General features: G+C 37.2%; 1 protein-coding gene across 4 annotated transcripts in view; it reads right to left on the bottom strand.

Moving 5' to 3' along the window:
• Nucleotides 1-26,117, bottom strand: part of ETFA (electron transfer flavoprotein subunit alpha) — an 81,962-nt gene that overhangs the window by 18,650 nt on the left and 37,195 nt on the right. Inside the window, exon 10 of one of the 4 annotated variants that reach the window (XM_049611908.1) lies at nt 2,308-4,050. The exons of the other annotated variants lie outside the window; for them this stretch is intronic. Coding sequence (XP_049467865.1) covers nt 4,012-4,050 — 39 coding nt within the window. The 3' untranslated portion in view covers nt 2,308-4,011. Of the gene's footprint in view, nt 1-2,307; nt 4,051-26,117 lie in introns of those variants that run through there. 4 annotated transcript variants of the gene reach the window in all.

Here is a 26,117-nt window from a genome sequence, read left to right as displayed (position 1 = left end):
GCTCTAAAATACCTTACAGTGGGCTGAGATGAAAACAGGAATAGGGCTTGGAAAGTGCTGCATCCAGTGTGGTTTAACAAAGGTTTACAAGAGGAGTATATCACTATGATTAAGAACCTAGGCTCTAGAATTTCATTGCCTAGGTTTAAATTCCAGTTCAGCCACCTGGTAGACCCGTGACTGTGGGCCAGTATTTAGCCTCTATGCCTCAGCTCGCTCACCTGAAAAACTGGAATTATAAGAACCCTACTTCAAAGGGTACTGTGAGGCTTCAGTCCTTGGCATAGTATCTAGTTTCCCAAGACACTGATGTGCCTTCAGGTATGCTCAAATATTGATTTTCTCAGCCCACTCATTGGCCAGGTGGGCTCCTGAGGTAATCTCAAGGCTACTATGTACAGCTGAGCAACTATGTACTATATACTATGTACTACGTACACAGAACAGCTCTGGAGGGAGCCATCACTTATATCACAGCCATTACAGAACTGCATATTTATTACAATAATTTTCCAACAGATGGCAGTAAAGTAACTTGAGAAAGGGGTACTTTTCTCATAATTCATACAAAAAAGTTGTATAGACTAGAAGCACAGGGAAGCCAAAATTCTCTGTGGTACAAATACTGTAATTTTCTAAGTATGCCATAACAGGAAAAAGTTGAGAGACTAAAAAGTTGAGAGTTAACTATGACTTCATAGTTGTTGATACTGCTGTTATACTTTATAGGGGCTATAAAGACAACTATGATTCTTTGTCCCATGTCCTCAAGAAGCTCACAGTCTAGCAACATAGGTTAAGGTAAAGTAATAAAAATCTATAATCCAAGCTAAGGGAAAAAACATCAAAGTATGACAGAGCTCTGGTCTCTTGTGCAAATGCTTTCAGTATCTGCCACTGAGAAATGAAAAGGTCAGGGGATGACACTGCTCTGTAGTCAATTCTATCTTCTGCCCACAGGAGCCCACTTTTGCAGCTTATCCCATCTACTCTGGCTCCCTTAGTCCTTCAGACAAAATAAGCTATTAAATGCAGGTTTTACTGGTCCTAGCTTACTGATAAACCTGCATGTCTGATAAACAGAAAGATGACTACAATGCAGTCTTAAAATACTTTTACAGAAATCTAACCAACCTGTGGAATCAACATGGCCAGAATATTCTCTGGTAGATTATTTGAATTTCAGTTACTTTCTTCAGAAAGAATGTACTAACATCACTCCTGCTTAACCCAAACCTTGTGCAGGAAACCTGGAATTCAAGGGGTGTTATCTGAGTCCTACTCTCCAGGGGATTTTAGTGCAGAAGCTAAGGAGAAAGTGGTCTCTGACTTACACATTGTGATTTTTGTCTAACGCCAATTTTTGTCTAATGTTGTTAAATCCAAAAAAGATACATAGTGTGAGCCACATATTTAATTTTAAAATTTCTATTAGCCACATTAAATAAAGTAAAAAACAGGTGAAATTAATTTTAATAATAATCTCAATTCAGACTAATTTACATTTCATGTGTCCAATAGCCACATGTAGTTTAGTGGTTACCGTACTGGATAGCACAGATCCAAGATAATTTTAGAATAAGCTAAAGAACTTTCTTGTACGCTCTACAAAGGTACTGTAGCACATGGTCTGAAAGGAGAGCTACAGATAAAACGACTTTAGTTTCACGTGTCTGCTTTGCTTGTATTGGCTCAGAATAAGAGCATTTATAGGTTGTTTTAAACTTTGAAAGAGAAAGAAAAGGAAAAGTCAGTAGTATAACAAAGCTGAAGACCAGCATGAGAGGCATCAAGATTAAACAAAAGAGCAGCCAATAGTGTCATAAATGATGACAAAAGTCCATCAAATTTCAGGTAGTGTGGACTATTACAGGAAAACCAAAAGCACACGAAAACTACTGGCTTAATACAGTTAATTTTTATTCTGAAAAGAAACTATCAAGTTTTGTCCTCTCATAAGTAATATATTTCTTAAAACTCTAGAAGGACCTAAAAAATCTATCCTTAAAAACTCATACTTTTCCAAAAAAAAAGTATCTAAATAATCTGAATTTTTAAAAAAATGTTTAAATATAAATTTAAAAATACTTGGAACAAGGGGAGCTTGGGTGGCTCAGTCAGCTGAGCACCTGACTCTTAAAATTTTTTTTCTTTAATGCTTATTTTTGAGAGACAGCACAAGTGGAGGAGGGCAGAGAGAGAGAGAGAGAGAGAGAGAGAGAGAGAGAGAGGGAGATTTCAAGGCAGGCTCTAGGCTATCAGCACAGAGCAGGATGCTGGGCTCGATCTCATGGTTCATGGGTCCAACCTGAGCTGAAGTTGGACGCTTAACCGACTGAGCCACCCAGGTGCCCCACACCTGACTCTTCATTTCAGTTCAGGTCATGATCTCATGGTTCATGAGTTCAAGCCCTGTATCAGCCTCTGCACTGACAGCAGGGAGACTGCTTGGGATTCTCTCTTTCCCTTCCCCACTCTCTTTCCCTCTCAAAACAAATAAACACACACACACACACACACACACACACACACACAATACTTGGAACAAAACACCAAAAAAGGGCAAAGTATATTAGCACCTGTAGGATGTAGCTAAAGTTAATACAAAAAAACAAAAACAAAAAACAATTTATAACTTAAAAAATTTTTTATATTAGGAAACAAGGATGATAGAAAATTAACGAGCTAAGATCTCAACTCAAGAAAGTTGAAATGCGTAAGTACACAACACAAAACCACTACATTTATTCAATCACTAATATAACTAAATAAGAAAGATCAGGGAGAGATGGGTTCAGATCTTAACTCTTCCCTACCATCTGTTTTCAGGCAAATTATTTAACCTCTCAAAATCTCAATCCCCTCATGTGCAAAATGGAGATAAATAACTACAGCTAATACAACTGTTGTGATTATTAAATAACACAGTGCATGCATAGTGTTCAAAATATGTTTGGTGTTATTATTAATGTTATTACTAAATGATCACTAAATCTCTAAAGTAGAAGGCAAAGGACAGCCAACTATTATCTAAATTCCACTTTACTTTTTATTATTTTTTTTATTTTGAGAGAGAGAGAGTGGCGGAGAGGGGCAGAGAGAGAGAGAGAGAGAGAGAGAGAGAGAGTCTCAGGCAGGCTCCATGAGCAGCATGGAACCTGACGCAGGGCTCAATACCATGACACTGGGATCATGCTCTGAGTCAAAATCAAGAGTCAATTGACTCAGCCACCCAGGCACCCCTAAATTCCACTTTAAAGCGGCAACTACCAGCATCTCAAGGAAGTTATTAATTTGATACAATTCTTCTGGGATAATGTATTGGAAAAATTTCTTTTCATTGATACCTATTAGTTTCTTTATTGCATTTAGCACTAGCTGTAAAGCTAGAAATTCGCCCAACTTCCTAGACTGGTTTAGAAAGTTGGGGTAAATTTCTTTGCAAAATTCGAACACAATCTTAATATAGAGAGATACATTCCCCAGTTTCGATACCAAGACCCATATTGGCTATGTAAAACATATATATATGAAATTGAAATTACATGAGTTTTATGACATAAACTCATACATTCACTTTTTCCTGGAATTGGGCAGTATTCTGCCTATAGCAACTTCAGATCTGCTTTACTTTAAAAAAGTAGAAAGGAAAGGTGTAAACATTTACTTTTTTGTTTATACAAAATAAGAATACATTAGTTTAATTAGAAGCTTTCAGAGCAGAGAAGCTGAGCGAACATTGCTTCATCTCTTTATTTTTTTTAAGCAAATTAAAAATAATTTTTAAAAAATCTTTATTTATTTTTGAGAGAGTCAGTGTGCCAAGGGGGGAGAAACAGAGGGAGAGGGAGACACAGAATCCAAAGCAGGCTCCAGGCTCTGAGTTGTCAGCACAGAGACCAACACGGGGCTCAAACTCACGTACTGCAAGTTCATGACAGGAGCCAAAGTCGGACGCTCAACCTATTGAGCCACAAAGGCACCCTTGCTTCATCTCTTTAAAAATCAGGTTTAAAACTTCTTTTCTACCAACAGTCTCCTTTTCCAGAGCTAGGGAAGGAACATAAAAGCAATTCTAGAGTTCAGAGATCCAATATTACGTGCTCAAAAACAATACCCACCCCTAAGACTGTCGCAGACAGGACAACAGTTTTACAAGATAACAAATGCTTTCTCAACCTTCTTATTTAGAAGACTACAGAAGCATTACCTTAAACAGCAACTGTTACAGCTAAAACACAACACACAAACAGAGGACAAATGCCATGTTAGGAATTAAATGGAATTTATCATAGCAAATAATGAATATCTCTGAGAAGTAGATTCACCAAACTATATTTTCTAATTACTGCAAATCTCCTGTGCATTAATATTGCTGTATTTCATCCTGTTGCTCATTTAAAAGGCCAAACTATTTCCTCTGTTTGCCAAATTGTGTTAAGCTTCTTTTCTTTTTGGAAGAGGCTCCAAAACACAAGGCACAACTATCTATGGGTCTTTTCTCCAACAGTTCTCTGCCTATATTATGAAGTTCTCAGGCAGGATTATGGCTAAACTAAGTTTTAACATGAATGGAGGACATTACCCATACTCTTGGTTTAAAGCTGAAGGTATGTCCCAGCCATTAGACAATGCTCCTATACTAGGACTACCTCAGGTTTTATCAGGAGTCAAGATGGTATACTAATCATTAGAGTTCCATGGTGTACTTTACATACATTATCTCACTTAACTATAACAATAACTCTATGGGATAGAAATTATTCCTACTTTAGGGGCACCTGGGTGGCTCAGTCGGTTAAGCATCTGACTTCGGCTCAGGTCATGATCTCGTGGTTCACGAGTTCGAGCCCCACATCAGGCTCTGTGCTGACAGCTCAGAGCCTGGAGCCTGCTTCAGATTCTATATCTCCCTCTCTCCCTCCCCAATCACACTCTTCCTCAAAAATAAATGAACATTTAAACAAAATTTTTTAATAAAAAAATTTTTAAAAAGTATTCCCATTTTATAGAAGAGAAAGCACAGGCTCAGGCAGGCTTGGTGTGTTGTTGAAGGTTATACATATAGTGTACCTATAAAAGGCCAGCTTCTTGACCCAAGTACTTTAATATTAAATTCAGTACATTTTCTACTACACCACAAATAACTGAATATTATGACAGTACTGGTAATATGCTTCAACTGAAGCCACTAGTCTATAAAAGTGCAGTGAGCATATTTACCTTAGAGAAAAAACACTAACACAAGATGAGATGAAATGAACAGCTAACTTATATATAAACTTAAGTTATATATAAACTGAAGTTTATATACAAAAAAGTACTATCAATTTTAGCTAACAATTTTTATCCCATGTTATTAAAGATATCAGTTAGTACAACAGCTATAAGTTTCATATTCTGAGAAGGGACATAAGCTACATCTTTTACATTCCTCTCTCTACCAACCACTTGCATGTCAATTGGAATTTGCAGGCCCTCCATAAACACAGACTAGCTACAAGTCCGTCAGAGACTGACTCACAGAAGAGGCAAGAGTTGGAAATTATTTCTTAATTGTTGTTGACAATGTTTATACAACATGTACTAAAAACTAGCCAATACTTTCAGATAAAAACTTTGATCCAGTTTTCAATGAAGTCAGTATCTGGTTCTAAATAACCTAATGGGAAAGGCCTAGAAGCAAAGCCAGAAAGCCCATTTAGGAAAAAAAAGTAACAGTCTTCATGTAGCCTCTGAAGGAAGGTTCCTCACATGAATGTGATGGACTTGGTGTTTACCAGGTACAGAATATATAGCTTGGATTTTTTAGACAAAGATTCTTTGAAATCCTAAATTCATCTTTAGACATAAGTACTTCTATATTCTTTCTCCTGGCCCACCTTTTCTCCCCAGAAGAAGCCAAGTAAATGTCTTCTTCACAACAGCTTAGTTACAATATGTCCAAAGCAGATGACAAATTATACCACTAGCATATACTTCATTATACACCTATTTAGTTCAAAATATAAATTTAATAACCCATTTGCTCAAATGCAAAGTTAAAAGATTTTTTTTAGAAAATAAGAACATCAACTGCATTGTGACTTGCAATGCAAGTTTAAACATAAGCCAGAAAAAGTGAATATTATTATATACTTTACTAAAATTATTCAGGTGATTAATTTACATTGAAATATTTGGGTATATGCCATCAAAACACTTAGATATACAATCAGTCTATTACAGACCTTTGCATTTTAGCAGGTCAGGTAAGAAATCTGACTATAAAATTTTTTGTCAGCAAGGTTTTAGTTGATCTAAGTCAGAACATGCTAAATTATATATACATACATAGAATTTGGGAGTAGTAAGGCATCTCTAAGATTATCTATGTAATCACTTTATTGTATCAATGAAAAAATTGAGGTCCACAAAACAGAGATGGCACTAGAACCTGACCTCCAGGCAGTATTCTTTTCACTTACCAAGCTGCTGCTTTCCTAAAACTACTAAGAAGAGTTAGGCCATTGCTTCTGCACAGCATTTCTTGATCTTTACTCTAAAATTCTTAAGGTAACTTCTATGCCAAGGACCTCATGAGAGCTATAAAGTAACCAGAGGAAAACAGTTTGAAGGTTCCTCAAAAAGCTAAACACAGAATTACCATATGACCCAGCAATCCTACTCTTAGATGTATACTCAAAACAACTAAAAACAGACTCAAACAGATACCTGTATGTGAATGTTCATAGCAGCATTATTCACAATAGGCAAAAGGTGAAAACAAACCAACCTAATACCCACCAGCAGATAAATGGATAAACAAAATGTTCATGGAAGATTACTGGAATATTTTTCAGCCATAGAAAGAAATGAAATTCTAATACATGCTACAACATAAATGAAATCTGAAATCATGCTAAATGAAATAAGACACAAAAGGGCAAATATTATATGATTCCACCTCCTTGAAATACCTAGCATAGGCAAGAATCACAGAGACATAAAGTACACAGAGATTACCAGAAACAGGGGTGGGGGTTAGGCAATGGAGAGTTACCGCTTAATGGGTATACAGTTTCAGTTTGGGGTGATGAAAATTTTGGACAATAGATAGTGGTGATGGTTACATGACACTGTAAATGTAATTAATACCACTGAATTGTACACTCAAAAATGGTTGAAATGGCAGATTTTATTAGATTTTATACCATAATAAAAAAGTTATTAGAAAGTTATCACCTTGACAGAAGCCTTCACATAATTCTCCATCTTCAAAAAACTTAAGTTCTAGAATCTTGTGGTCTTGACAATTATAAAAAATAAATAGTTCACATAATGTTAAAGAAATATAATAGGGGAAACCAAGTACAAGATTTATAGGAATTCTCTGTAGTTTCTTTGCAAATTTTCTGTAAAGCTAAAACTGTTCTAAAAAGTAAAATTTAGGGGCGCCTGGGTAGCTCAGTTGGTTAAGTGCCTGACTTCAGCTCAGGTCATGATCTTGTGGTTTGTGGGTTTGAAACCCACATCAGGCTCTGTGTTGACAGCTCAGAGCCTGGTGCCTACTTCAGATTCTGTGTCTCCCTCTCTCTCTCTGTCCCTCCCCTGCTCACACTGTCTCTCTCTCAAAAATAAGTAAACGTTAAAAAAAATTTTTTTAAGATAAAAAAAAAGCAACCAGAGTTGTAAAGTTCAGCCCAAGTTACACAAAGACTCTTTGAAGTACTTTCTAAAGTTATAAGACTTTTAGTGGCACTAATAATATGGAAAAATAAAGTACCTGTAAGAAAATAATAAATTTACTATTCATCCAACCTAACCAGAGACCCTCTAAGTAATCTCACTTCAAGGAAATAGAGGGGACGCCTGAGTGGTTCAGTTGGTTACACAACTGACTCTTGGTTTTCGGCTCAGGTCATGATCTCACTGAGATTGAGCCCCATGTTGGGCTCTGCACTGACAGCTCAGAGCCTGCTTGGGATTCTCTCTCTCTCTGCCCCTCCCCAGCTCATGCACATGCTCTCTCTAAAATAAACTTTAAAAAAACAAAAAAGGAAATGGAATACATTCTTCTGTCCCAAACACCATTTCCCAAATTCCTTTTCAGACGAAGTTCAGTTAATATTAATATAGAATGATATTAGATTAAGTCATTCAAATGTTCTTTTATACAAGATTTTAGTGCTCAATTATCTTTGGCCCTAAAGTGAACACAAGGACAGAAGTATGTATGCTAAATGATCAATTCTCCATTTTATTTAATTTACAATGTCTTATGTTCTCTGACATTTGTGTGCATGTTTATCACATCTGAAACTATACATGAGAAAATAAATTAGCTTTTACATGAAAGAACCAAAAATACAATTAGAATAAAAATAGAAATTTAGAATAGTTTTATTCTTTTCAAGTTAGCACACAAAGATAGCTACAACAAAGCAACAAAGATCTGTCTACTCTTATTGATTTTCACGCCAGTTGTTAAATTAGATTGACTGCCTACAAGACATGTCAGTTTATCATAACAGTGGCATGCTTTTAAAGTTATACATGTAAAAAGAGCTCAAGACTCTCCAAAAGTTAAAAATTTCAACCTCATATATAAAATAGTAATGAATAAAAAACTTCACTGATCTTGGTCTTTGGGAATAAATGTTTAAAGAAATCAGTCTAATAAAAATCAGAAAATAAGCTAAGAAAATAAATCAAAGCTATAATTTGAACTCAAAGATGTAATTAGAACTAATTTTTACCAATTAAGTTTTTAACTGTTGCACAACTGAACAATTTATACATATTAACCTCAGTTTATAAATTCTACAACTTCTCCTTTGTCATTTTAAGCTTCACTGTAAGGACTCTGATCATCCTGGCCACGTAATTACCTTTAAGAAGCATGCTTAGGGTGTTTTCTGGACTGCAGGTCCATACAGCATTTCTCTTTGCCCTCTTGGGAACAGAACATCAATTGCTTTCAGCTAAATGCACTCACATATGAATATTTTAGTACAATTTAATGCTTCTATACCAACCCCAAAGGAATAGAGCATCAATTTGTGAACACAGTTCTCTTGGAGTTAAAAGCCAAGCTGGATAATGCAGTATGAAAGGGCTTGTCAATCTTTAGCTTTTTAGCAAGTCAGAAAAGCAGTCCATAAATTCAGTCCCAGCTGTATACAAATAACTCTACATAAAGTTTGCTCCTACACAGACTTTTTCAGCATAAGTGTATTTTCAAAAAAGAACCCCCAAAACAAAATTTCTTGTTTTGGTAAATTCCCCCAAACTGCTTCTTCACCTAGTAACTATTCCCCTACTCTCAGAGTTATAAACAGACCACTGATCTGTTAGTAAAATACCAAAATACAAAGTAATCTACTTCCACTAAGAAGTTGCACTAAGTGTAAAAACATATTTCCCTGGCAGTAGATAACAGATTCTTTAATGATTGCAATAAGCCTATATGTTTGGATGGATAGGACGTAAAGTCAAACAGAGCTTCTAAAAGGCAATTCAGAGAAAAACGTAAAATGGGAAGTACCAATAAATATGCCAAGCCTTAAAAAGCCAAATTAAATTCTAGTCATAGTTTAAGTCTGACACTCTACTAAGCTCAACAAATATTAATTAATGTCCTAACAAAATCCAATGAGACTGCCAAATATGAGTTATAGAAATAAGATTTCAGTATCTGTTCATGATTTCAAAACAAAAGATCTCTTAGCAAACAAGGATTTATAATTATAAAAATATGGCTATTTTTATACTTCTATACTTTTATAACACTTGTACTATATGTGAGGTATGGTTTTAAGTGTTTTACATATTACTTATTCTATCTTTACTATTTACCATGAGATAGAGACTATTATCACCATTATACAGTTGAGAAAACTGTGGTACACAGAAGTGATTTGTCCAAGGTTATACAAGCAAGCAAGCAAGTAAGCAATAATTATATGACACTATTATAGAAAACTTCTGTTTCTTGTTTTTCTTAATCTTATAAAACAGATAGCAAACATCATACCTAGTGGTGAAACCTAGAAGAAATTCCTGGAAAATAAGGGACAGGGTATTTACTATCACCACTTCTATTAACAATGTCCAGGTTAATAGCTGACACAGCACCAAAAAAAAAAAAAAAAAAAAAAAATCAAACAAAAGGATAAGACAAAATTTCATTATTTCCAGAAGACAAGACATGACTATGCATGTACAACACCCAAGAATCTACAGATAAATTAATGAAAGCAATATATAAACATCAATTGCATTCCTTATTTATCTGTATACATTTATAAAGAAATTATAAAACTATCTGAATGGAGACATAAAATCATGGTGTTGTATAGAAGACAAAATATTGCGAAGATGTCAACTCACCCCAATTAAATCTATGCATCCATAAGTTCACTTGAATTTTTGCTGCCTGAATATTTGTTACAACTTGTACTTTTTAAATATAGAACTCACTATTCAAATAAATTTTTTTACAGAATAATAATGAATTTGCATGAGTGCACATGTAAAGTGTTTATGAATCTCATAGAGACTTTTGTGTCCACTCAACAGTTGTATCTCAGCTATTTGACAGGATCGTATCTTATGTTCACACTGTATAACTACAATTAATGGGAACACAAAGAGATACCCATTTTGAGATTTTTTTTAATCTTGTTGCTTACCTGGCTTTGGACAATGATTCACAGCATCTATTTCTGGAGTCTTAGGACACAAGAAAACTGTCCACCACCTCTCAGCATCTGAATGTGAGCCCCTTTACCAACTCCTCCCATGCACCCTGACTCACCACTGAATTCTCCTAATTCTCATGACCAAATCTCACCTGGGCAAGTCCTCAATCAGTATATTATATGGTGTTGGTTATTAACTAAGAATTATTTGCCTTTAGCAAATCTTTCATTATTTACTCATATAACAATTCATACATGTTTGGAGCAATGCAGAAGAAATATTTGACACCATCCAGTATCACTGCCTTCTGTCCAGAAACATACTAAATAATGAGTTTAGTAAGTGTGAAACAAGTAAGTAATTGGTGTTTTAAATATATTATGTTGAAAACCTTGGTGAATTCTTATCATTTAAGGTTCTCTGAATTTTCAATAACTACACAATAGCAAGAATCACACTAAATTTGGGCAAAACAACCTACATTTCCAATCAAAACTTCAACTGTGGAGTTTGACAAACTAATTCTAAAACTGCAAGAGAAAGGCAGAGAGCCAAGAACAGCTAAGACCATTCTGGAGAAGAATGGGGAAAAAGGGATACTGCCCAACTACATAATTACTAAAGCTTTAGATACAGTACAGGTACAATGATAAACCACTGACTGACAGAACAGAACAGAGAGCCCAGAAATAGACTTGTGTGCTATATAAACTTGTAAGAAGTAACACTAGAGACCAGTGGAGGAGGAGATTAGTCATACAAGGAAAAAACTGAACACCTACTTCACACCAAACATCAAAATAAAACCAAGTAGAGGCGCCTAGGTGGTTCTGTCAGCTGGGCATCCGACTTCAGCTCAGGTCACGATCTCACAGTCCGTGAATTCAAGCCCCGTGTTGGGCTCTGTGCTGACCGCTCAGAGCCTAGAGCCTGCTTTGGATTCTATGTCTCCCTCTCTCTCTGCCCCTCCCCTGATCATGCTCTGTCTTTCTCTGTCTCAAAAATAAATAAAAACATTAACAAAATTTTTTTAATAAAAAATAAAATAAAATCAAGTAGATTATAAACTAAAATGTGAAAAGCAAATTTTAAAAGTTTTCAAAACACATACAGGTGAGTATCATAAGACCTTGTCTTAGGAAATATATTTTTTTAATGTTTATTTACTTTTGAGAGAGACAGACAGAGAACGAGCAGGGGAGGGGCAGAGAGAGAGGAAGACACACAATCCAAAGCAGGCTCCAGGCTCCGAGCTGTCAGCACAGAGCCCCATGCGGGGCTTGAACCCATGAACTGTCAGATCATGACCTGAGCCAAAGTCGAACGCTTAACCGACTGAGCCACCCAGCCGCTCCAGGAAATACTTCTTTTTAAAAAAAAATTTTTTTTTTTTTAACATTTATTTGCTTTTGAGACAGAGAGAGACAGAGCATGAATGGGGGAGGGTCAGAGAGAGAGGAAGACACAGAATCTGAAACAGGCTCCAGGCTCTGAGCTGTCAGCAGAGCCCAATGCGGGGCTTGAACTCACGGACTGCGAGATCATGACCTGAGCTGAAGTCAGATGCTTAACTGACTGAGCCACCCAGGCGCCCCAAAATAGTTCTTAAACACAATACAGACAGTAGATACCAAAAAAGAAAACAGTAAGTTGAACCACATTAAAATTAAAAGCTTCTGTTTATCAAAAGATATAAAGAAAAGGAAAAGATGGCTAAAAACTGAGAGAACATGTATGTGACACACATAACCAAAAGATTAGTATCCAAAAGATATTAAAAACTTCCAGAGTTGATAAGAACAATTCAATAGAAAAATGGGCAAAAAGATAGGAACAGGAAATTCAGAGAGAAAAAAAAAACATTAATGGAATTTAGAATATAAAGATACCTCACTAGTATCAGGGAAAAGCAAATAAAAAACTGAGATTCATGCCCATTAGACTAGCAAAGCTTTTTTTAAAACAATTGTGGCAAAGTATACATAACATAAAATTTACCATTTTAATCACTGCTAAGCATAGTTCTGTGGCATTAAGTATACTTGCCTTACCGTGCAAACCATCACTGCTATCTCCAGAACTACCATCTATCTCCAGAACCACAAAACTTTAAAAAACCAAAAATACCAAAGTTCAAAGAGGATGGGAGAAAGTAAGTTTTATAAACTGCTGGTAAGTGTAAACAGCCACTTTGGTGAACACTTCATTTCCGGTAATCAAGCAGTTTCACTCTCAGGCATACTTCTCTGGGGAAACATTAGCATACAAGGAGCCAGAAGAATCTTCAAGGAACAGTATTTATAACAGCAGAAATTATAGACTACCTAAATAAGCATCCATTAGTAGGAAAATGGGTGAAGTGTGATATATTTATATAACAGAATACCATACATCAATGAAACACAAATGAAAAACCTTCACCTGAATTAAAATGGAAGAATCTCAAACATGAGACTTAAAAACATAAAGAACACATACAGTATGCTGTTGATATAATGTTTTCAAAACGTATACAAAACGATATTACCTATCAGTGTTTCTCAACTTTTTTACAACATGGCACACAGAAAATGGTACCATTTGTATGGTGCACTGGGCTACAAAACCAAAGGCTCCAGGCTCTGAGCTGTAAGCACAGAACCCAAGGCAGGGCTCAAACTCACGAATGTAAGATCATGAGCTGAACCAAAGTCTGATGGTCAGCTGACTGCACCACCCAGGAGCCCTGAATTTTCTTTTTTAAGATTATAAAAAGGAGGGGCGCCTGGGTGGCTCAGTCTATTAAGCATCCAGCTCATGATTTCAGCTCGTCATGATCTCACAGTTTGTGGGTTCGAGCACCACATGGGGCTCTGAGCTGACAGGCAGAGCCTGTTTGGGATTCTCTTTCTTGCTCTCTCTGCCCCTTCTGACCCCCTCTCTCAAAAATGAATAAAAATTAAAAAAAAAAAAAGATTATGAAAATGAGCCAGTAGAGACAGAGAGGTTCTGAATCCAGAGCATGGGAGTAAATAATGGACTATCCTGAAGGAGGTAGGAATTTATGGAATCCAAGGACAGGTTAGAGAGATTAGCATTAAATTAGAAAGGGCTCACCTCTTTCTTTGATGTATAAAGGTAAGTTGTATTGTTTTGCTTTTATAGGGAAAACAAGTTGACTTCTGAAGTAGACGGAGAAAGATCAGTGCCTGAGAATAGGGGAAATAATACTAAATAAAGAGCTTGAAAAATTGGTACAACATAATATTGATATACGCTAACAGAGGGCAAAATCAAAATTCATTTCAGGTAGATCTATTTGTGGAAAACTATATGAGGCTATGCAATCCAGTTTTTCATGGACAAGTGATTTTTTAAAATGTGCTCAGGGCTTTAGTTATTCTGCAGAGGGGCCATAGAGACCTTTTCAGGAAAAAGAGAAAGGAAAGGGCTATGTTAGCAGCCCTCTTGGTTATACCACCCCACTTCATTTCCACTTTCCCTGCTACTCATGGGGCTTCCTGATAAGATTTCATCTGAAGAAGAGTTCTACAACTAAATCACTACTCTGAAATTTTATCCTGGGAAAACCACACCAGCAAGCCCCAAACCAAATAATTCTGGCTCCTTACAGAACTGTACCTAAAATATTAGGCAACTGGCTGACACTGAGGGACATTATTAAAAAAACACCCTATGAAACCACTGTCCTATTTATAGTAAAGGTATTGTTGAGGATGTTAATCAATAGTGTCCTCTTTATGAGGGCTCAAGGGATAAATATCTCTCTCTGATCTTGATAACAGGCCAAGTTATGCTTCCCATGTGCAATTAGTTTATTTTTACCTTAGGGACACTGTAAATCAGGACACTGATCTTGTTTCCCAATATGAACCGGCTCCTAGAAAGCCTAGTGCCAAACTTACATACTAGCTCTAGCAAATGAACAGAATAAAATTTATTTGCTTACGTATCTCCAAACTCTATCTTCCACCTAAGTTATTCCAAGACCAAAATGCCACCCAGCACCTCCCTGCAAGAGACAAAAGGCAGAGTTTGGCTACATGTAGAGGGGTGGGAAACAGGAGTAAGAAAGCCCCAGCCCTGAGGTCTGGGTACAGAGGGCCTGCCTAAGACTGAGGCTAAATAAGAAGTGAGAGTTATTCCTTACTACAACCATGAGACTAAAGGCTAAAGAGCTATAGCAACTAAATGCAATACTTGACCCTAAACTGGATTCCATATGGAGATGGGACAGTAGTATAATGAAGGTTACTAAGCTAAATGATAAAGTTGGAATATTCCATTATAATATAGAAACTTGGAATTAGAATTTAAACTGACAAAATCTAAATATACTTTATACTTTGGTTATATAAAAAAATATTTCTTTCTTAGGAAATACACACTGAAATATCTAGGGGTCATGATGTTACTGTCGCATGTTCAGGGAAAATTTGTGTATATATGTGTATATACATATGTATTGTACTATTCTTTTTATTTATTTGTTTAATGTTTATTCACTTTTGAGAGACAGACAGAGCATGAGTGGGAGAGGAGCAGAGAGAAGAGAGGGAGACACAGAATCTGAAGCAGGCTCCAGGCTCTGAGCTGTCAACACAGAGCCTGACGCAGGGCTCAAACCCACCAACTGTGAGATCACGACCTGAGCCAAAGTTGGACGCTTAACCAACTGAACCACCCAGGCACCCCTATACTGTACTATTTTTAATTTTCAACTTTTTCTAAGTTTGAAATTACTTCCAAATATAAGGTTAATTAAAAAATAAAGAGGAATACAGAAGTCTTTGTTGCAACAGTAAGCTGAACCAGTGGTTCCCTATCCCTCGGTCTAAATTCTTAATTCTTGCAGGAAGCATGAATCCATAAACATGCAAGACACACACACACACACACACACACACACTCAATAATCTTCCATATCTATATGGTATAAACTGCTGTGAATGATAAAATAAAAATGTATTTAGTAGTATAACTAAATTCATGGCATTTTCTGGGCATTTTACATTTTCTCAAATAATCAAAAACAAAAGTAAAAGTGTTTTGTGAGGATAACAAAATTTGCCTTTGTGTCCCCTTACCTGAATAGGGAACTTCTTACTATTTTCATCAGAGAGAACTGTGGTGATGCTTTCCATAGCTATACAAAATGGCAACAAAATAGAACACAGGATCTTCAAAGAATATAAAGTTGACTGGAATGTGAATAGAAAAAAACAAGCTTTAAAAGATTCAAGAGGCTTCGGGGCGCCTGGGTGGCTCAGTTGGTTAAGTGTCCAACTTTAGCTCAGGTCATGATCTCATGGTTTGTGGGTTCCAGCCCTGTGTCAGGCTCTGTGCTGACAGCTGGGAGCCTGGAGCCTGCTTCAGATTCTGTGTCTCCCTCTCTTTCTGTCCGTCCCCCGCTCAGGCTCTGTTGTGTATGTCTCTCTCAAAAATAAGAAACATTAAAAAAAAAAAGAATTAAAAAAAAAGATTCAAGAGGTTTCCAATGGTTGAGAACAAAAACCCAAATTTAATAAAGTAACAGTTCAGCTTTAAACACAAAGGAATACTTTATTATTATTAGATAAGGGAGACATGGTTGGCAATAAAATACGGGCGAAGGAGAAGACTAAGATTTTGGATGTCCACAAGTGTAATACATGCCAACAGTGGGATATGGCTGCCAAAAACCTAATGTAATATTAAGTAGCATTAATTAAAATATTATTCAGGAAGATAATAATCCAACTCTGTACTCATCAGAGTACATGTGAAATAATGCATTCAATTCTGGGCCTTAGAACTCCTGCTTATGGCCCTGAGGGAATGAATAGCTTGTATCAGACTAATCCTCCTGCAGAGAAAAACTCTAAAACCTCCTGAAAATACAGACAGCAACTGTTTAAGTGCACTGGAGACAAGACAGGCAGCACTGGAGAAGGCAGAATTCTGTAGGGGAGGGAGGCATAATAAGATGGGCCTACCTTATACATCTATTTTCTCCCTTGGGGCATTTCCAGATTTCCCACAGGGGATAAAAGCTAGTCAGAAAGCAGTCACTTTGGATGGAAACCTGCAGTCTTACCAGTTAAGGAAACACAGAAACAGAATTTGTGGCTGCCACATTAGCTGAGAAGGAAGGAAAAAAATCCAGACAGAGAATCACAGACTGCATATATACCATGCTCAAAACTCTGGCGATGCCTGCATTCGACATGTGTGAGATAGCTTTTAAGTAACCTGGCTGGTAACTAAAAGAGAAGACAGAGTTTGGAGTTTGAGTTTTGTGTTTAGTTCTGTTTGTCCAGAATCAATAACAACTAATCATCAAAGAATTCCTTTATGTGAATGGTTGGCAACAAAAATAGTGCTAAATTAAATAATCAATGTTAAATAACTTTTTTGAATCTCATTATTTATCCTGGAAAAACTGTATTGACTTTTGTACTGATGATGCAAAAAACAATAGTGGGTCAAAATGCTGCTGCCTTAACATTAATCAAGATAGCTGCACCAAACTGAACTAGTTGTCACTGCATTCTTCATGGCCACATACTCAGTTTAAAAAACTTTAAAAATAAAAAAGCTGGTTTCACTTAAGATTGTTCATGATGAAGCAAATTATTAGTTTTTTAAATCATGGCCTTTGAGTACACATCTTTTTAGTATTCTGTGTGACAAGCGTTCATCGATTAAATTCACTGCCTTATATGGGTGAGGTGATGGTACCCCAAAACAATTACAATAATAACATCAAAGATCTCTGATCACAGATTGGCATAACACATACAAAAATAATGAAAAACTTGTAAATATCGCAAGAATAATCAAAGTGTGACACAGAGACACAAAGTGAGCAAATGCTGTTGAAAAAATAGTGTTAATAGACTTCCTCAATGCAGGGTTGCCAAAAACCATTAATTTATTTAAAAAAAAACATAATATATGTGAAGCACAATAAAGCAAAACACAATAAAACAAGATATGCCTGTATTTTCTAAATGAACCATGCATGATGTTACAAGATGGTAAAACATCTATTCAAAGTGCAATACAGACCAATGGATTTTAATATAAAAATATGAAAAGTTCATCAATATGGTTTTGTATTCCACATTGCAAATAACCTTTAAGAAATTACTACTTGTCAAATTTTGGTGTAGTATAAAAGAAGAATATCCACAATTTTCTGAAAAGGCTATTAAAATATTCCCTTCTTTTCCAACTTTATATATCTGTGTGATGGTGGATTTTCTTCATATACTTCAATCAGACTAATATAAAAAAACATACTGGAAGCAGAAATGAGAATCTAGTAATTTTCTATTAAACCAAATATGAAACCAAAAATGTAAAGCAATGCAACTATTCCCATTAAATTTATTTTTGTTTTGGAAGATTTGGTTTTTTAACCCAAATGTTATTTATATTATGAAAAATGATTTTATTATTTTCAAACAAATTTTTAAAAATTTTGTTTGAATTTCTAATACCATAAGTATCAACAGGTATGACCCAAATAAACAAAAGCTCTTTGAGAGCTCTCAATTTTTAAAAGGAATCCTAAGACAAAAATTTTGAGAACCACTGTACCACACATATAATGAAACAGGAAAATGCGAAAATACAATCAAAGGGCAACCTTGAAATAACATAAATTTTAGAACTAGCACACAAAGATTTTAAAGCAGCTATTTTAAGTATGATCAAGGATGTAAAGGAAAAGATATCTGCAATGATTACACAGATAAGAAATCTCAGCTGAGAAATTAAAATTATAGAAAGAACCAAATGTAAATCTAGAACTGAAAATATAAAATCCAAAATAAGAAATTCTCTAGATGGTTTTAACAGCAAATTAAAAATTATAAAGGAGTCAGTGACCTGATGGTAGACCAACAGAAATTACCCAATCTGAAGAACAGAGGGAAAAATGATGAAAAAGAATGAACAGAACTTCCATAACCTGTGGAAGAATATAAAGATATTTAAAATATGTGTAACTGGAGTCCCAGCATAGAAGTACTGAAAGATATGTGGCTCACTGTTCTGTAAATGTTGAACATGTGGACTGCTGTCTGTTTCCGTACATAAAGTTTTACTGAAATACAGCCACATTCATTCATTTACTGATCTGTCTATGGCTAAGTTTGCTATACAACAGTAGAGTTAAATAGTTACAAGAGACATTCTATGACCCATAAAACAAAAAGTATTTGCTTTATTACTCTTTACAGATAAAGTTTGCTGACCCCTGGTCTAAATACTCTTCATGCCCTTACTGAATTTCTTGGTCTAGTTATTCTATCAATTACTAGGATTGCCATAGATGAGGTCTTGCTTTTTATACATTCTGACAGTCTCTGCTTTTTGATTAGAGCATTTAAATCACATTTGTCTCTTTACTGCTTTTAAGAACTTTTTTATCCATCTTTAATCGATTTGATTATGATGTGCCTTGCAGTTTCTGTCATGTTTACTGTTCTTGGGGTTTGCTGAGCTTCTGAGATCTGTGGGTTTACAGACTTCATCAAATTTAAAACTTTTATGGTCATTATTTCCTCAAAGAGTTTTGCTGTTCCAATCATACATATAGCAGGCCTGTTAAAGTTGTCCCACAGCTCAACAATGCTCTATTTTTTTTTCCTGTGTGTGTATGTGTGTTTTTCTCTCTGTCATTTCAGATAGTTTTGCTATCATATCCTCAAAGTTCACTAACATTTATTCCTGCAGTGTCTAATGGCAAAATATACACTCTTTTCAAGTGCATATGTTCACCAAGAGAGGGCATTTGTTAGGCCATTAAAATAAATCTCAATAAAGTTTAAGACTGAAATATTAAGGAGATATTCTCCAAAATTAAATTAGAAATCAATAATTGAAAGCTTTCTAGGGAAAAAACCCACAAATATTTAGAAATTAAATATTTCTAATTTTATAAATTAGAAAATATTTTTTACATAAAAGATAAAAATACAATATATCAAAATTTGTGGGATGCAGCTTAAGTAGTGCTTAAGAGGGAAATTTATATATTTAATATTTATATTTAAAAATAAACAATACATGGGGTGCCTGGGTGGCTCAGTCAGTTAAGCACCCGACTTCAGCTCAGGCCATGATCTCACAGTTCATGGGTTCGAGCCCCACATCGGGCTCTGTGCTGACAGCTCAGAGCCTGCAGCCTATTTCGGATTCTGTGTCTCCCTCTTTCTCTGCACTTCCCCCACTTATGCTCTGCCTCTCTCTCCTTCAAAAATAAATAAACATTGAGGGAGGGAAGATGGCGGCGTAGGAGGACGCTGGGCTCACCGCGCGTCCTGCCGATCACTTAGATTCCACCTACACCTGCCTAAATAACCCAAAAAACCGCCAGAGGATTAACAGAACGGAGTCTCCGGAGCCAAGCGCAGAGGAGAGGCCCACGGAGGAGGGTAGGAAGGGTGGCGAGGCGGTGCGCGCTCCACGGACTGGCGGGAGGGAGCCGGGGCGGAGGCGTGGCCCGCCGGCCAAGCAGAGTCCCCGAGTCTGGCAGGCAAAAGCAGAGGGGCCTGACGGACTGTGTTCCGACAGCAAGCGCGACATAGCGTCTGGGAGGTCTTAAGTTAACAGCTCTGCTCAGAAAGTGGGAAGGCTGGAGGACAAAGGGAGGGAGAGCTGCTGAGTCCCCGGACAACAGAGCTCAGTTTGGTGGGGAACAAAGGCGCTCACCAGCGCCATCTCCCCTGCCCATCCCCCAGCCAAAATCCCAAAGAGAACCAGTTCCTGCCAGGGAACTCGCTGGCTCTGCGCAAACACCCAACTCTGTGCTTCTGCGGAGCCAAACCTCCGGCAGCAGATCTGACTCCCTCCCGCTGCCACAGGGCCCCTCCTGAAGTGGATCACCTAAGGAGAAGCGAGCTAAGCCTGCCCCTCCTGCCCCCGTGCACCTTGCCTACCCACCCCAGCTAATACGCCAGATCCCCAGCAACACAAGCCTGGCAGTGTGCAAGTAGCCCAGACGGGCCACGCCACCCCACAGGGAATCCCGCCCCTAGGAGAGGGGAAGAGAAGGCACACACCAGTCTGACTGTGGCCCCAGCGGTGGGCTGGGGGCAGACATCAGGTCGGACTGCGGCCCCGCCCACCAACGCCAGTTATACACCACAGCACAGGGGAAGTGCCCTGCAGGTCCTCACCACTCCAGGAACTATCCAAAATGACCAAACGGAAGAATTCCCCTCAGAAGAATCTCCAGGAAATAACAACAGCTAATGAACTGATCAAAAAGGATTTAAATAATATAACAGAAAGTGAATTTAGAGTAATAGTCATAAAATTAATCGCTGGGCTTGAAAACAGTATAGACGACAGCAGAGAATCTCTTGCCACAGAGATCAAGGGACTAAGGAACAGTCACGAAGAGCTGAAAAGCGCTTTAAACGAAATGCAAAACAAAATGGAAACCACGACGGCTCGGATTGAAGAGGCAGAGGAGAGAATAGGTGAACTAGAAGATAAAGTTATGGAAAAAGAGGAAGCTGAGAGAAAGAGAGATAAAAAAATCCAGGAGTATGAGGGAAAAATTAGAGAACTAAGTGATACACTAAAAAGAAATAATATACGCATAATTGGTATCCCAGAGGAGGAAGAGAGAGGGAAAGGTGCTGAAGGTGTACTTGAAGAAATTATAGCTGAGAACTTCCCTGAACTGGGGAAGGAAAAAGGCATTGAAATCCAAGAGGCACAGAGAACTCCCTTCAGACGTAACTTGAATCGATCTTCTGCACGACATATCATAGTGAAACTGGCAAAATACAAGGATAAAGAGAAAATTCTGAAAGCAGCAAGGGATAAACGTGCCCTCACATATAAAGGGAGACCTATAAGACTCGTGACTGATCTCTCTTTTGAAACTTGGCAGGCCAGAAAGGCTTGGAACGATATCTTCAGTGTGCTAAACAGAAAAAATATGCAGCCGAGAATCCTTTATCCAGCAAGTCTGTCATTTAGAATAGAAGGAGAGATAAAGGTCTTCCCAAACAAACAAAAACTGAAGGAATTTGTCACCACTAAACCAGCCCTACAAGAGATCCTAAGGGGGACCCTGTGAGACAAAGTACCAGAGACATCACTACAAGCATAAAACATACAGACATCACAATGACTCTAAACCTGTATCTTTCTATAATAACACTGAATGTAAATGGATTAAATGCGCCAACCAAAAGACATAGGGTATCAGAATGGATAAAAAAACAAGACCCATCTATTTGCTGTCTACAAGAGACTCATTTTAGATCTGAGGACACCTTTAGATTGAGAGTGAGGGGATGGAGAACTATTTATCATGCTACTGGAAGCCAAAAGAAAGCTGGAGTAGCCATACTTATATCAGACAAACTAGACTTTAAATTACAGGCTGTAACAAGAGATGAAGAAGGGCATTATATAATAATTACAGGGTCTATCCATCAGGAAGAGCTAACAATTATAAATGTCTATGCGCCGAATACCGGAGCCCCCAAATATATAAAACAATTACTCATAAACATAAGCAACCTTATTGATAAGAATGTGGTAATTGCAGGGGACTTTAACACCCCACTTACAGAAATGGATAGATCATCTAGAAACACAGTCAATAAAGAAACAAGGGCCCTGAATGCAACATTGGATCAGATGGACTTGACAGATATATTTAGAACTCTGCATCCCAAAGCAACAGAATATACTTTCTTCTCGAGTGCACATGGAACATTCTCCAAGATAGATCATATACTGGGTCACAAAACAGCCCTTCATAAGTTTACAAGAATTGAAATTATACCATGCATACTTTCAGACCACAATGCTATGAAGCTTGAAATCAACCACAGGAAAAAGTCTGGAAAACCTCCAAAAGCATGGAGGTTAAAGAACACCCTACTAACGAATGAGTGGGTCAACCAGGCAATTAGAGAAGAAATTTAAAAATATATGGAAACAAACGAAAATGAAAATACAACAATCCAAACGCTTTGGGATGCAGCGAAGGCAGTCCTGAGAGGAAAATACATTGCAATCTAGGCCTATCTCAAGAAACAAGAAAAATCCCAAATACAAAATCTAACAGCACACCTAAAGGAAATAGAAGCAGAACAGCAAAGGCAGCCTAAACCCAGCAGAAGAAGAGAAATAATAAAGATCAGAGCAGAAATAAACAATATAGAATCTAAAAAATCTGTAGAGCAGATTAACGAAACCAAGAGTTGGTTTTTTGAAAAAATAAACAAAATTGACAAACCTCTAGCCAGGCTTCTCAAAAAGAAAAGGGAGATGACCCAAATAGATAAAACCATGAATGAAAATGGAATTATTACAACCAATCCCTCAGAGATACAAACAATTATCAGGGAATACTATGAAAAATTATATGCCAACAAATTGGACAACCTGGAAGAAATGGACAAATTCCTAAACACCCACACGCTTCCAAAACTCAATCAGGAGGATATAGAAAGCTTGAACAGACCCATAACCAGCGAAGAAATTGAATCGGTTATCAAAAATCTCCCAACAAAGAAGAGTCCAGAACCAGATGGCTTCCCAGGGGAGTTCTACCAGACGTTTAAAGCAGAGATAATACCTATCCTTCTCAAGCTATTCCAAGAAATAGAAAGGGAAGGAAAACTTCCAGACTCATTCTAGGAAGCCAGTATTACTTTGATTCCTAAACCAGACAGAGACCCAGTAAAAAAAGAGAACTACAGGCCAATATCCCTGATGAATATGGATGCAAAAATCTCAATAAGATACTAGCAAATCGAATTCAACAGCATATAAAAAGAATTATTCACCATGATCAAGTGGGATTCATTCCTGGGATGCAGGGCTGGTTCAACATTCGCAAATCAATCAACGTGACACATCACATTAACAAAAAAAAAGAGAAGAACCATATGATCCTGTCAATCGATGCAGAAAAGGCCTTTGACAAAATCCAGCACGCTTTCTTAATAAAAACCCTTGAGAAGTCGGGATAGAAGGAACATACTTAAAGATCATAAAAGCCATTTATGAAAAGCCCACAGCTAACATCATCCTCAACGGGGAAAAACTGAGAGCTTTTTCCCTGAGATCAGGAACACGACAGGGATGCCCACTCTCACCGCTGTTGTTTAACATAGTGCTGGAAGTTCTAGCTTCAGCAATCAGACAACAAAAGGAAATCAAAGGCATCAAAATTGGCAAAGATGAAGTCAAGCTTTCGCTTTTTCCAGATGACATGATATTATACATGGAAAATCCGACAGACTCCACCAAAAGTCTGCTAGAACTGATACATGAATTCAGCAAAGTTGCAGGATACAAAATCAATGTACAGAAATCAGTTGCATTCTTACACACTAACAATGAAGTAACAGAAAGACAAATAAAGAAACTGATCCCATTCACAATTGCACCAAGAAGCATAAAATACCTAGGGATAAATCTAACCAAAGATGTAAAAGATCTGTATGCTGAAAACTATAGAAAGCTTATGCAGTTAATTGAAGAAGATATAAAGAAATGGAAGGACATTCCCTGCTCATGGATTGGAAGAATAAATATTGTCAAAATGTCAATACTACCCAAAGCTCTCTACACATTCAATGCAATCCCAATCAAAATTGCACCAGCATTCTTCTCGAAACTAGAACAAGCAATCCTAAAATTCATATGGAACCACAAAAGGCCCCGAATAGCCAAAGTAATTTTGAAGAAGAAGACCAAAGCAGGAGGCATCACAATCCCAGACTTTAGCCTCTACTACAAAGCTGTAATCATCAAGACAGCATGGTATTGGCATAAAAACAGACACATAGACCAATGGAATAGAATAGAAACCCCAGAACTAGACCCACAAACGTATGGCCAACTCATCTTTGACAAAGCAGGAAAGAACATCCAATGGAAAAAAGACAGTCTCTTTAACAAATGGTGCTGGGAGAACTGGACAGCAACATGCAGAAGGTTGAAACTAGACCACTTTCTCACACCATTCACAAAAATAAACTCAAAATGGATAAAGGACCTGAATGTGAGACAGGAAACCATCAAAACCTTAGAGGAGAAAGCAGGAAAAGACCTCTCTGACCTCAGCCGTAGCAATCTCTTACTCGACACATCCCCAAAGGCAAGGGAATTAAAAGCAAAAGTGAATTACTGGGACCTTATGAAGATAAAAAGCTTCTGCACAGCAAAGGAAACAACCAACAAAACTAAAAGGCAACCAACGGAATGGGAAAAGATATTTGCAAATGACATATGGGACAAAGGGCTAGTATCCAAAATCTATAAAGAGCTCACCAAACTCCACACCCGAAAAACAAATAACCCAGTGAAGAAATGGGCAGAAAACATGAATAGACACTTCTCTAAAGAAGACATCCGGATGGCCAACAGGCACATGAAAAGATGTTCAACGTCGCTCCTTATCAGGGAAATACAAATCAAAACCACACTCAGATATCACCTCACGCCAGTCAGAGTGGCCAAAATGAACAAATCAGGAGACTATAGATGCTGGAGAGGATGTGGAGAAACGGGAACCCTCTTGCACTGTTGGTGGGAATGCAAATTGGTGCAGCCACTCTGGAAAGCAGTGTGGAGGTTCCTCAGAAAATTAAAAATAGACCTACCCTATGACCCAGCAATAGCACTGCTAGGAATTTATCCAAGGGATACAGGAGTACTGATGCATAGGGGCACTTGTACCCCAGTGTTTACAGCAGCACTCTCAACAATAGCCAAATTATGGAAAGAGCCTAAATGTCCATCAACTGATGAATGGATAAAGAAATTGTGGTTTATATACACAATGGAATACTACGTGGCAATGAGAAAGAATGAAATATGGCCTTTTGTAGCAACGTGGATGGAACTGGAGAGTGTGATGCTAAGTGAAATAAGCCATACAGAGAAAGACAGATACCATATGGTTTCACTCTTATGTGGATCCTGAGAAACGTAACAGAAACCCATGGGGGAGGGGAAGGAAAAAAAAAAAAAAAGAGGTTAGAGTGGGAGAGAGCCAAAGCATAAGAGACCGTTAAAAACTGAGAACAAACTGAGGGTTGATGGGGGGTGGGAGGGAGGGTAGGGTGGGTGATGGGTATTGAGGAGGGCACCTTTTGGGATGAGCACTGGGTGTTGTATGGAAACCAATTTGACAGTAAATTTCATATATTAAATAAATAAATAAATAAATAAATAAATAAATAAAAAGCTGAATGAATGAAGACAAAAAAAAAATAAATAAACATCAAATTTAAAAAAATTTAAAAATAAACAATAGAGGGGCACTTGGCTGACCTAGTCAAAAAAGCATGCAAGCCCTATGCTGGGTATAGAGATTACATACATACATATGTATGTAAGTAAACAAACAAACTTTTTACAAAATTTTAAAAATAAACAATACAAAGTTGATGAAGTAAAGT

The sequence above is a fragment of the Panthera uncia genome (assembly GCF_023721935.1).
Source record: "Panthera uncia isolate 11264 chromosome B3 unlocalized genomic scaffold, Puncia_PCG_1.0 HiC_scaffold_1, whole genome shotgun sequence".
NCBI lineage: Eukaryota > Metazoa > Chordata > Mammalia > Carnivora > Felidae > Panthera > Panthera uncia.
The sequence above is the reverse complement of the archived record's forward strand: the minus strand, read 5'-3'. Positions and strand labels throughout refer to the sequence as shown.